At 35.5% G+C, this 14,605-nt stretch overlaps 1 protein-coding gene across 1 annotated transcript in view; it reads left to right on the forward strand.

Annotated features, from left to right (window-relative positions):
• Positions 1–1,138: 1,138 nt before the first annotated feature.
• LOC134804197 (nose resistant to fluoxetine protein 6-like) overlaps positions 1,139–14,605 on the forward strand; it is a 38,657-nt gene continuing 25,190 nt past the window's right edge. Inside the window, exon 1 of the mRNA XM_063777148.1 lies at positions 1,139–1,454. Coding sequence (XP_063633218.1) covers positions 1,193–1,454 — 262 coding nt within the window. The 5' untranslated portion in view covers positions 1,139–1,192. The remainder of the gene's footprint in view (positions 1,455–14,605) is intronic.

Genomic DNA, 14,605 nt, shown 5'->3' on the forward strand with positions numbered 1-14,605 from the left:
AGTTACTTTCGCATTTACAATATTAGTAGGGATTATTGCATGTGCAATGTTTTTATATGTGCGTTTAATTCCATTTAATCATCATACCGCGAAAACCGAAATTGGCAAATTGCGGGGATCTTTCTCTTTTACTCCAATGAAGGCGTAATTAGAGTGACAGAGAAAAATGACCGCAATTTGCGAACTTCGATTTTCGCGGTTATAGCCCTGTACTATAAGCATTATCTTATCCCTTCTATGTCAGTCATTAAAAGTAAAACAATCTCGTATAATATGTGAACATCACCCGTGACTGCATCATCATTAATCAAGGCTCTTGGCACAAAGGTGAAGTCAGGGTCCATTATGTACCTATTGGCCATTGTCTCGTGTATTGTGAATATCTTCACAGCGTAGGTAATTTCCATCGCCAACGGTGTCGCACGGTCATTAATTTCATCTAAAAAATTGCTTGCTATTAAAGATAATTCTCTGTTGAAAATCTGCTGATCACTAGACGGAGTTCGCAATTAAGTAGGTGAAAGTATGATAGATGATAAAAACCCTACATAGTAAGGAGGTAGACATGCGAGTAGGTGCCTATCAAATACTTTCAGTCAGTAGGTACATATCAAGTAAATAAGTGATTGATTAAGTAGAGAATTGTAACTGCGTAATTTATTAAAATGTTAACATTTACAACTTATCTCGCAAATTAAATATAAACTGACGGTAGGAAGATTACAAAATATACGTAACCTAATCTACGTTAGATTGTAAACTAACGGGTGCACAAACTGACGGTGTAACTAACACTAACTAACACATAACCGTCCCGTAAACGGGTAAATTATTTACCGTAAATAGGAAACTTCAGTATAGTAAATAGGCGAACATAAGTATTAAGTACTGAGATTACAGTCAGTAAAACCAAAATATTAATAGTACTCGGCTCTTTATGGTTATCCCACTCCCACTCGCACCTGACAATATTTATCACTCGTTCATGGAAACTCGATTTTTTTCACCTACTATTAATATTCCGTTTCAATGTACGAATTGTATGACAACTATATTCTACACGATATGCAGAACCACTTGTGTCACGATTTTTCAGTGTAATTTTCTGAATGTGTTTTTTCTTTTTCAGTTGACCTGTCCAAGATCGCAATTGACCGTGGAGTGGATGATGCTTGAATACTGATTCACTAGGATGTGCCTTAAACTTTATCGTGCAACCAGGACAATGATAATCGTGACGATTCTAGTGTTTGTGAGTGTGGTGGGTGCGAACGTGAACATCACGGAGGTGACCAGGGGACAGTCCCGGATGGCGTGGCTTCGGACTCTGATGGACCACCACGACTGGCCGGCGTATGTGGAAAAAGAAGGCATCGCCCTGCCGCCACAGTGCAAGGACGACCTCAAGACCTATTTTGCGGCTTTAAATGATGGCAAAGTGTGGGCTTCTAAAAGTGAGTACACGTACAAATGTAAACTATAAATCGGCTATTCTCCGAAAACGTGCAATGTAATACCAATATAAGTCCAATATCAGCGCGGCCCGTTTGCATAAAATATTGGCATTGTATTTTCTATCTCTGAATATAGCTACCCCCATTTTTTCCAACAACGTCTCTGTTTTGTAATAATATACGGAAGCTCGAAGCGAAGGCATTCAGATTGTAATGTTACTGCCTGCCATGCGAAAAATGCCGAACTAAATGTATTCTTCAATTATTTTTAATATTTTCACGGACGCTAAATCAAATCATTTTGATCAAAATCGCGTTTATAGATTTGTGCTGCCGTAGTGCCGAATTTCTTCCAGTTAAAAATATTTGCATCATGTTGATGCGATCTTCAACTTGTGTTCTGGGTATGTTGTATCCGAAATGTCGTATTAATATTTACTTTTCCATACACCATCGTTCATACTATTAAATGGCAGAAGGTCCAGTCAGTTAATAGTATTAAAGATAGTGCATAGGTATTATGTACCACACGGACACGGGTGAACTTACACCTATAACTGCTACAAAACACTAAACAGACACTTCAATAATAATAATATATATACTGCTACTGCTTGTTTAATAATTCATATTGTAAGTAGCCAATTTAGGTATATTTTTAGGGGACAAAGAATAGTTACCTACAGGGACAACCTTTTTGAAATTTGAAAAAATAAGTGGTTTAAGTAATTATTAGTGCCATAAATCCCACCGGTCGCAATTTATAACATTTCCCTATATTTCTTAATCTGTGCATGAATTTAGACATAAATTGAATTAAAATAGGTCTTGAACGCTGCCGGTGACCGTTAAAATTTAAATGTGTGTTTAACATTGGTTACATGTATGTGGCGTCTCCTCTAGCTATCACTGTCGACGTCGTACCACAAGATTCTATCAGATGGCGTTAGGGAGTTAGAACGCAATTTGGTAGAAACCTACATCGCGCTTACGGAGTTTCAAATGTCACTTCTGACTACCTCTCAGCGGTCTTCGGTCCCCAGGCATAACACCCGCCTGGAGAGAGTACTCATACTCACTACTGCCTCCTCTCTCTGTCTGTACGTACATATATATATGTATAGTTGGTCAAACCAATTTGTCAGTCAGAAACAACCAGGAAAACTAAACTCATCCTTTTCTTTTGGGTGCTAGTACTAATAGTGTAAGACAAAGATAGTATGATTCTTTCGGTCCATGATTGAAATGAGACAGTCCTTTGACAAACTATACTTAAGTTTAAATTTGATCTCACATCACATTGGTGGAATTTAAAGAGTGGCTTAAATAGCCCCCGAAAAAGAGGGTCAGAAGATGTAAAGAGGATCATCGAGCAAATTAATCTGTCCCAATCATTTCCAATTTGAAGGACGCATTACATCACGTTTATGAGTATTTCGATGAGCATGACCCAATTTTTTTTACGCGTACACTGAATAGTAATAGAGTCGGCGTAGATTAATTGTCTTGTTTTATAATCGTGATATGCGTGTAGCGTTTCTTTGTGGAAGGTTACATAATTGTAATGAAACAAAAACTATGAAAGCCCGCAGCCGGCGAATGAATCGCCGAGCAACTGGGTTAGCAAAAGGATCGGTGCCATCGAACATGCTAACACACAAGACATTTTTCATATCTTGTCATAAGCAAATCGAATGAACTGGGTTTCGGATCCGTAGTCTGTGCCCGACTCTATGACTATTAGGTATGTACTAGGTACTACTGTAGATATGCTAGATGAAGACTGCTAGCTGTACAATTGTAACTCACGTATACGGATAGATCTAGATACGCGGCAGCGTTTCAAGCCAAGTTCAAAAGAAGAGAACTGGCAACGCAGCGGCTGTGTTATATTCAGAGATCGGACAAATTTGCGTCATTACTCGCAATAATGTGGACATGACTCCAAAATTGATTAAATAATGAATCATTTAATTAATTTCTTACCTGAGGCTTAATTTTGATTCCTAATCAATAAATAACACAAATATTTCTTATAATGTAAATTTATTAAAGAAAATAATCAGTACGTTTTCCAAAATCTCTGTAGGTACTCATTTTTTTATATCAAAAATATATTTGAGTCCTATTTATTGACTATAGGGAACAAAATTAAATCTCAGGAAAAAAAATTTAAAATAATTAAATGATTAATTATTTAATCAAATTTGGAGTCATGTGCACATTATTGCGAGCAATGACGCCAATCTGTCCGATATCTGGACTTATATTACACGACACGAACCACTTGGAGTTACTTGACCCCTACCTATCTCAAAATCTATTCAACATAAACTTATGAAATTTCGTTCATTTCCCAAGACGTGACTTCTCTTCCCGGGGTCTTCTCTCTCCCTGGCATTGACCCTTAACGTTAACCAGAACCCCAAATTTCAAGAATAGCTCAACCGGTTATTATTTAAGATACAAATATCTAGAAAATCGGGATTTATCTCACTGACTGACTTACTTACTGACCTAACATCAAAAACCTAACCCACTTCCAGAAGACCTAGCAAGTTGAAATTTAGCATCCAGCTGGGTAATTGCGCGGTTACGAACCTGTAAAATTTCCTAAAAAAAAAAACAGTTTTGATTTACAAGCTAAGCGCCTATCTATAGCAAAAATAAATTTTAGTTTCGTAATCAACTATGATGAACACTAATAATTTCTTATTAAATCAACTATGATAAAAACTAACTATTCCATCAAAAACATATATGTGAAATGAGAGCCAAGTTCAATATTAATAATAGGTATGCGTCGTTGTTGACTTTACCGGCAAAATAATTGCGATCTATATGTCGGCGGCAGATCGTAAAACCGGGCATATCGAGATATTCCTAGGCATATCATGAAACGCCGCCATTTCATGATCTGACTAAGATTTGCCCAGGCATATCACGATCTGCCTTATATAAGAGGCGGCAGATCGATCAGAGCAATGCATTCGTTGATATTCCTAGCTTCATACCAGGCGCATCGTAAAATAATTGCATTTTTTGCCACTGGTGGCGCTGCATTCTATGTGGCGTTTTAAGCAGCATGTTTAGGTGCTGCAGCTAGTATTAAAATATTTTTATTTTAGTAAAAATCGTACGCTGCCCAAAAACGTACTATAAGTAGTCGGTCAAACCATTTCAATAGTTTTCCTTTGCTAAAATTTAGTTCACTTGGGATGTAGGTACCTAATTAAAGTTTAGGATTGGTCTTGACTAGCTTTTATGCCAACAAACTAAATTCAAGAAAAGTAACCGAGTCAGATATAATATGGCCTGTACGTAAAAACTAGACGTACGGATAGATATCATACTCCATGACGATCCCACATGCTGTTTTGTTATTAAAGATCCTTTATTCGGTGCACGCGCCTCCAGAAGAATTCATAATCTTCCGTACTCAAAGGGTAAAAACGGGACCCTATTATTAGGGTTCCTACCCAAAGGGTAAAAACGGGACCCTATTACTAAGACTCCGCTGTCCGTCCGTCCGTCTGTCACCAGGCTGTATCTCACGAACCGTGATAGCTAGACAGTTGAAATTTTCACAGATGATGTATTTCTGTTGCCGCTATAACAACAAATACTAAAAACAGAATTAAATAAAGATTTAAGTGGTGCTCCCGTACAACAAACGAGATTTTTGACCAAAGTTAAGCAACGTCGGGCGGGGTCAGTACTTGGATGGGTGATGATTTTTTTTTTGCCGTTTTTTGCATTATGGTACGGAACCCTTCGTGCGCGAGTCCGACTCGCACTTGCCAGGTTTTTATATTTAGCTATTTATTTTTTATTCAGCCACCTTCGCTTGTACCTTGTTTTTTACTAAGACTACCTATATATCTTTTAAGACGGACATATTAGTCTACATAGATGCGTATATGTTTTACTGTAAACAGCCAAGGTTTAGCTTACCGTATGTGACATATTACGAAAACAAATACTCGAGCGTAGACGTAATGTACCTACCTAATGGAGAAAAGATTCTTATTTTAGAAAAGTGTGTGAAAGTAAGAATATTTAGCGAGCATTATGGATATCATAGCGAAACTGACATCGTTACAGAACCACTTATAATCGTTTTAAATTGTTGAGTGTAATAGGGTAATACAAAAGTATCGTCAAAAACTTCGAATAGTACTATGAATCTCCAAATATTATTTTTGATTTACTGTTAAAATGTGTATACTTTGTAGAAACCTGCTTACTAAGAACGCTTTCCTTCCTTTGTAATAATACAATATTCTATTCGTATTAAATCATTATAAAATTTAATTTAATTAAAATGTATGTTCTATAGCTTAATGGCCAAGTACTCAACCTAAACCGTCACGTTATACTTAACGAATTTGTATTTAATCCGATTATGAACGCCAACTGACGTGACGGTTCCATACTACCCGGGATCTGATCCGCCCGCAAAATGAGACAGTTTTGATTGGCAGAGCTACAAAAATAATTGCTTTATAAAGGCATCCTGCGCCTCACAAATTTGTGATAGCTATCAGTTAATTATTATTGGATTATGATATATTATGTTATACTTAGATATCAGGAGTAACATTCAAACCTTAATAATCCAACTTGATATGATATTGATTTGTAATTTTCAGATGATTTAGCGCGTCAATATGTAAGTACGATCAAGATCGTTTCAATGATATTATAACTATAGATAGGTTATTTGACATTTGATAGGTTTGCTCTTAGTCGTTGGACTTTAACTATGACGCGTTAGTTTGACATTAGTCGTCTCTTTTTTACTTAGGTATTATTTTAATTATACTGTCTCTTTTACGCCTTTTGCGTATGGGTGTATGTAAACAATTAACGTCGTGAAGTTGGAAGCATTTTTTTCGCTCGTTATGTTAGGGCATGTCATATCTACATAGGACTTCGAGTAATATCAAACAAAATGAAATTTTCAATGTTTATTTTGGTCGGTTTACACTTACAGGCCTCTCAAGAGTATGGCCGATAGCTTAGGATAAATTGAGCTCAAGGATAATTATGTGTGCTAATTCTGTTTTGTTCAGGCAATCTTACAATGGTTAAATCGTAGGCACCTACTGTGCTAAGAAAGTGATCTATTCGAAAGTGACGTTCTCAGAAAGTTACGTCCTTCAAAAGGGACCCACTTCGAAAGTGACGTCTTCAGAACTTGCCTTAACTCGAAACTGATCTCCTAAGAAATTGACCTACTTCGCCAAAAGGATTTTTATCATTATGACAATTTACTTACAAATGAGGCCAGTGTACGAAGTAGGTACATTAGCGATCATCGTCTAATTGTACATTAGCTGGAATAAGCGGTCTTAAGCCAAGCACACGCGTGCCATCGCGTGCTTTGAGATTGTCAGAGTGCCGGCTCTACATAGGTAAGTTCGGACTTCCGAGCGTACTGTACTCGTACGAATACCTAAAGATCAAGTAAGAGGTAACATGTGCATGCCTTTTCGAGTTGCCACCGTAATACCCGTCTTCGTAACTTTTATATCTGTAACATAGGCTCTATTACAAAACAATCTATCATTTTCTGGCAGATTCTGATGTTTATAAAATACAAGAGATCAACTATGCCGATGCGCGGGCCTGGAATATGTCGATAACCTCTATTGCGTCCCGTACATACATATGTATTTCAATTTCAATATCGGCAACTAAAACTACTAAGGTTACGATGCGCCGGTAGTTGCGGCCCGGACACGGCCCGGTCTAACGTGAGTCTTCCTTAATGCTGGAAGCCTAATCGATTCATCGGAGTATGTGTGTGGACATCATTTCTAGCCTCAGCCATGACACGACCTGTTATTAGTATAAGTACCTACCTACTTACGTGTTGCAGAATAGGTATACACAGTGAGCATGTGCAACGCTTTATGGAACTTGTTCTTATAACCACTCGGTTGTTTAACGAAATTTCAACCACAGAGTTATAATCTAGCTATAAACTATTGTTGGACTGGTAACAACATATCTACTTACGTAATAATAATATTCATTAAAAAATAGAAGATGCATGTCAAAAGTACCTAAGTACATTTATTACTTGTCCTTATTGTAAACCCAGGGATAAATTTCAATATAAATTGCTGCTTGTAAGTGAAATCCACCGACCGATCATAAATCCTTGGTCAAACGACACGAATCAAAGCCGTGGGTGTCGAAGCGGCCTTGCTGTAGGAGTTTTTTGCATTAGTAATTTCATTATTATAAATAAATAATACCGTATCTTGTCTACCAGCGACATATTAATTAGTGTAATGTTGCACAAAGCCCACAAAGGGTACCTAAATAATGTCCTGTAAACAGATGCTTTATGTACCTAACTTGGCACAAAGGCATGCGTCTCATGCGATGGTCAATTAAAAAAAATCCTGTAATATATTAGTTAGTACAGTCACCTGCAATAATACGTGATACAACGAAGGCCGCAAAAATATCTGACACGATCTTATTTGTAGAGCCATAAGAGCGTGTCACATATTTTTGCGGCCTTCTAAGAGTAACATATTATTGCAGGTGACTGTACCTATTATAAATGGCAAGCCATTATTAGCAAAAGTAGTTAGGCAAACGGTATCGTTTTGGGGTCATTTTTAAGGAATCCCGTACCTACCATGTCTTAGCAATACACTATAGCCACGTCAAATTAAGCCGAATTTGGGCAATCTGCGGAAATAGTAGTTTTGAAAATTAGTACAGGTATACCTTGTGGTGTCCAGATAAACATACTAAAAGTCCTCGAGGGTAGGGGGTGTGCTGAGGGTGTGGGGGGGTTGAAGGTACCTTTTTTCATATTTTTGCTCATAATTATCTCGAATATCTGTACGAATAGCATTATAATTACTTCGGACAAAAGTTTTAACATTAAATTTCCTACAAATTTGGTTCTGTTTATTTTTACTCTGCGATCAATACTTTAGGAGCTACAGGCTATTAAAGTTAAAGAGATAAAAAATAGGTCGTTTAAGAAAACGTTGTTTTTTCGTAATTGTTCATCATAAATAAAAAAAATTGTTTAGAATAAATTAAAAAAAAAAAAATTAAATAAAAAGTAAAATTAGTTAGTAAAATTGTTTGTTAGTTTATATTTTACGACTTTGTCAGCGTAACTGATTTATATATTCATGTCAAATGTAATCATAAAAACTAGAAAAAATATTTTTTATGGTGGCTGCCCTACATTAAAGTGGGGATGAAATTTTTTTTCGCTTCCACCCTATAGTGTGGGGTGTCGTTGGATAGGTCTTATAAAACGAATGAGGGTCTTTAAGAACCATTTTTTGGCAAACTTAATATTTTCGGAAATAATCGATCTGAAAAAAAGAAGTTGTGTTTTATTACCCTTTAGTTCCCCTAACTTTTGAACCATTGGTCCAAAAAATTTGAAAAAAATCGTGAAAACATAGCTTAGTAAAGACTTTCAAGGAAAAATATAGCGAACATAATCGGTATAGCTGTTTTTGAGTTTTGGCAAATAGTCTATTTTGACAGACGGGTAACTACGGAACCCTACACTGAGCATGGCCTGTTTTTTTTATATTTTATCAGCAGGTCGCTTAGCTTGCATACTCTAAACTAAAATTTTTATTTATGATGAACAATAAAAAAAACGACGTTTTCTTAAATCATCTATTTTTTATCTCTTATTTAACTTTAACAGCCTGTAGCTCCTAAAGTATTGATTGTAGAGTAAAAATAAACATAACCAAATTTATAGTAAATTTTATGTAAAAACTTTTGCTCGAAGTAATTATAATGCTATTCGTACATATATTCGAGATATGAGCAAAAATATGAAAAAAGGTACCTTCAACCCCCTCCTACACCCTCAGCACACCTCCTACCCTATGTTTATCTGAACACCACAAGGTATACCTGTACCAATTTTCAAAACTACACGAATTATTTCCGCAGATTTTTCTAATTTGCTTAGGCTACTATAAGTTGGTGTAATGGTTGCTAAATATATCTAAACTATGTTTTTAATTGTATCCCATTATTCTTTGAGACTTTATTTTTTTAATCGACTTTTAACACTTACGCTTTTACTCAAAATATACTTTTCTATTGTTAAGATGTCTCGTTAATTATCAATTAAGTCTGGGCGTGTCATGTTTAAGGGAAACAGAACTTAATTGCTGTCACTTTGCCTGTTATTAAAGCGCATATATTCGCCTCGGCGCAACGGTACGACTAATGAGAACTGTAGTCGGCCGCCTAAGAAACATATGTCTCAGTCATTGTCCTATATCACAGGGTAATTTATGTTTGCGTCGTCACCTCGAACCTCGAAATCCAGAGCTTTTTGCTATCTTAACCAGCTAAATTTCAGTCGAACTGCGATATTACGAGTATAAGCCCAGTAAATCTAATTATGCAAAACTTAAAATAAAATAGCATGTATTTTATTTCATTATAAGTTCGTATTTTAAAGCGACTTCAATGAAAGGAGGAGGTTAGTAGAAAATATTTATGCAAGCATTCTACACACTATTCATCTGGAAATCAGTTTATATTAGTCGATTCATTATGTACAAATAAGGGCGGATTTTTTCTATTCAAATAATAATAAATATTTTTATTAGTGCATATCTACATACAATTAGAAAAAATTATAATCGAGCAAAATATGTTTACCCAGGTCCACAAAATAAACAGTTAATGTTGGCGGTGATGGATGTGTTTCTATCTCACCATACTAGCGGACCGTACAATGGCTGGAGTAAGTAGAATAAGAATGTATTTTGGTAGTATTAAATATAGTGAATTAGAAACTTTTGGCTTATATTTTATGTTTTTCTTTCAACAGTTGCCATAAATAGAAGAGTTTCTAAAGTATAATTTGTCATTATATGAATACGATTATTGTATGAGGTTAGCAGTTTAAAAAAATCATATTTTCCAAATGAGTAAAAATAACAGAATAACACTAAGTGTTTTTAATTAACGAATACATAGACTATATTTTAAGAAAATTTCAGATTTTGATTTTTTCCGCCACATGGGTTTTTTAAGGGTCAAAGTTGACCATTTTTCGAAATTCTCAATTTTCACAACTACTTTTCTAATTGAAGATATTATTCTGTGATTAAGAAGGGCAAGGACATTATATTTTAGAAAAAAGTAACTCTTGATGTGCAATAGCGTTGCCATAGAAAATGTTAGAAAATCGTAAAAATGGACCGAAAGCGTGAACATTTTAGATGGCCACCATTTTGTTTGTAGATAGTTTAACTAACTTTTGTTACACAATATTAAATGCTCATTTCATACCTAATCAAATAAAGAAAGACTTATTTGGTTACCTATTCTACATCATATTATGTACACGCAGGAATTTGACCCGATTTTTTCTTTCGAATGGGCACTACTCTAAAATTAAAAGATAAAAAATAAAATGGTGGTGGCTTATGTTTTCGGACACCGTAACGATAGTTGTCCATTATTCATATTAAAAATCACACGGCGCACCCCATTTGTCGATTTCAGATGGAATGGCCCAATAAGGCCTAGTTTCCCCTCTGTGTTAGAAGGTCATATGGCAATCGCTTGCGTAAAAACTGATGCCTACAGCAATTCTTAGGATTAGTTGCCGAGTCTGGGGTCCGGCTCCCATGAGCCGTGGCAAAAAGTCTTGACAACGTTAGGAAGATGTTATTATTTATCTGATCAACTCGACAAACTTACACTTTGACTTAGTATTGAATGAGACAAAACTGATTTCATTTATCCTTATAAATGGCATGCTAAGTGTCTTGAAAGGGGGGATCTAGAACCCAAATCTTCAGAAAAGAAAGATTTATTGCATCCTTTGAAGACTACTTAACCTTTTAGCTGATAGGTACGAGTAGTTAGGTAATGCAAGCTTTATATTATGATAAATATAATAATATACTTATACTAATAGTTACCTAACTACTTCATATCTCTTTATTATTATGAGTGGATTTCTGTACATAGAACTTGAAATGAAACGCATGTTTCTGTAATATGAATTTAGTGAGACAGATATTTTAAATTAGTTTTTACTCGTAAAGTGCGTTGAAAAAGAGGGCGTCGTTAGCGTGTCCTCTCCTAGGGTAGTTAAGTTGCTTTCAGTGAAAGAGTCGCTTAATATGTATCTTTAGATAGGTAGGTACTTATGAATTAATCATTTTTAATTTACATATTCTTCTCATTTAATTTGTTCACATGTCTCAGAAAGTTTTAATTTAAATCAATGTAGCCAAACTGGTATTTTAGTAAGTCCAGAAGGACTTCGCATAAAAAAATTATAGACAAACAGAGCTTTCGGGTTTGATGAGGGTAGGTATGTTTGACTACGAATATCCCACAGACTGCTCTCCGCTGCCCGCTCCCTGAATGATTTAGTTTTATCGTTACATTGGGCCGAAAAGAGGTTTTGGACTCACGACGCGACGCGGGAACGATTTGTATAAGAAGTCGCATCGCTTGGAGCGTACTACTAGTTTGTGACCGCCTATATCAGGCCACCTATATAAAACCACCTGTACTTATATGATAGGTAACTATATATAAGTACATATTATCATTCACATACGTAAGTAGATACAAATATTAAAAACCATTTCACAATTAGTGTTAACTTACTAAATCATTTTCTAAAAATTTTATAATTTTTACAAACCTCATACAAGACCGGTTTCTATAGGAACACTTTCCAATGATATCATGCAAGCTACTCAAACTGGATCAGTTATGTCACCGGTAAGCTTGAATGGGAATATCATTCATTCATTGCCCATCTTATCGTCCCCTGCCGGCCACATCTGAAAATGTATGATCACTGGACAACAGAATTTTACATACATATATTATACAGATAATTGCACGGTGCATGTATAAACTACATAATGTGTATAAGAAAAGTATGTGCCGGTATTAACAATTAACGCCCTTTGGTTTTACTGTTGATCAGGCAGGGTTGGGCAGGCAAAGGTCAATATATGTACCTATAGTATTTTACAAATAGCTTGGGTACGGTAACAACCGTCATCTCAATATTTCATCATTTCGTCATCATTTTAAGGTTGTACATTCTATGGAGATGTCACAGTACGCAAGCTATGTAAAAAATGGAGGGTTATGTAAGGCTAAGTGTACTTAGAATTATTATTTTTTGATTTTTTATTATTTAAGGTGTGCTTTTTCGTTAGGTGTAAATTATGTTATTTTTTAACCATTATGTATTTTTGTTTATTTTTATATGATGTGATATTTGATTATACAGGGTGACCTTAGCCATTGGACAAACCCTGAAATCCCACGTAGGGTTACTTCTCAGAAATGCTCTAACGGTAATATTTTTTGAATTATAACAAAATAATACCTACTGACTAGAACCCACCACTATTTTGAACCGATTTAGCATAATCCACGCGAAACCTTACATTCATTATTCATGCAGCCGTCGCCAACAGTTTGTTTGACCTGCGCGTAAACGACAGTTAAATTTTAACCTGCACCTTGCTCATTAATGTTTGCGTGTATATGTATAAGATAATTAGTATTATTAGACGAACTTACGAGTAAATATGTGGTAAAAGGTATAGGTAAAACAGGATTGTGGGCTGAGTGAGACTGATTGCCTCTTCGGGGAGAGATTTCGCCCAAGTCTGCTATTTGTGTAGCGGCGAGGCTTCATCAATCACGCTCGCATCTTGTCACTTGTCATAAATAAAAAAGATCATCAAAACGGTCGAAGAAGGTTTTATACTATTTATTACCTCAGGAGCTACTAACACATACAGGTTGCTCCAAAGTAAAAAAATCGTAATTTGTTAATTTCTTCGTAACCGCTACACCGATTGTTATGATACTTTGTATACTGGTTCTAAATACCCTAATGCATACGTACTTACATTTCGGCTTTGTCCAATGGCTAGGGACACCCTGTATATATATTATTGTGATAAATGAATAAATTATAATAAAAATACTAAACGTCTATTTAGGTAACATGTCACATTTAACCTCCCAGGCAAATTAAGACGGTTAGACATTATACAGAAAGCTCGTAGTGCCTTTACACCTAAAAAGTCTTGAACACAACACTCTCTATTGTTGTTTAACTATCTCACGCCCTCTTTCTGTTGATTTCACATGAATATTTAGATATCTGCCATGTAGCACATGGAAAAATGCATTAGTACCTATTATTTACGAATAGAACATAATGACGATTATGACTAACTTTCATTAAGATCATCATTATAAATTTTATATGACGCCATGGTTACGTAATTTATATATTTTTTAATATATCAACATAAGACAAATATAATATGATTAAAGCCATGACAATTCTTTTAATAATGTTTAACTAGGTATGTACGTAGAGTAAAAAAACCTATAAGTGATTATTAATTTTAATAATAAATTTATGAAAGTCGTAATTTATTGATCAGTTCCTCCTTTTAGTTCACTGGAAGGGATACCTCAAAGGGTTACACACGGTTAGGTTAGGGTTAAGTTCACATTTGTAGGTATGGTCACCTGCAACAATATGTATATGTTACTCTTCGAAGGACGCAAAAAATATGTGACGACACAAACAAAGTGCCAAAATTCGCGACATATATTTTTGGCGTTTTGTGCGTGTCGGTATTTAATACCTTGACCTACTTATGAAATGTAGGTACTTACCAACTTATTTTGTATATTCCTTGTGTTATCCTATAGATAAGTAGCTCCGAGTAAGACTTGTCGTTAAAGGTTTAAAAGAGACACGATCTTTCTGAGAATGATTAAATTACGAGTAGTTCGTTATGCTAGAAGCAGATTAAGTATGAAACGGTGAAATATCGTTGACCCGAATACAATTTGGAGCGCATCTGCTAACCGAAGAGAGAAAATAATGCTTTATTGGAGAGGAATCTATGCAGGCATGTCAAAAGCGCGAACAGCGCAAGCGACCCGTGGCTGTGACATAACGCAGCGCGGGGCAGCACATAGGTACTTGCGCAAACACCGCATAACGTGTTTAATCGCAAATTTCATTAGTAACGCGTGAAAGTGCGGTTTTTTCCACTTCTGCGAACCATTACTAAGTATCATCACAATCTCTAGTAAAATAAGCAAAGCTT

The sequence above is a fragment of the Cydia splendana genome, chromosome Z, assembly GCF_910591565.1.
Source record: "Cydia splendana chromosome Z, ilCydSple1.2, whole genome shotgun sequence".
Lineage (NCBI taxonomy): Eukaryota > Metazoa > Arthropoda > Insecta > Lepidoptera > Tortricidae > Cydia > Cydia splendana.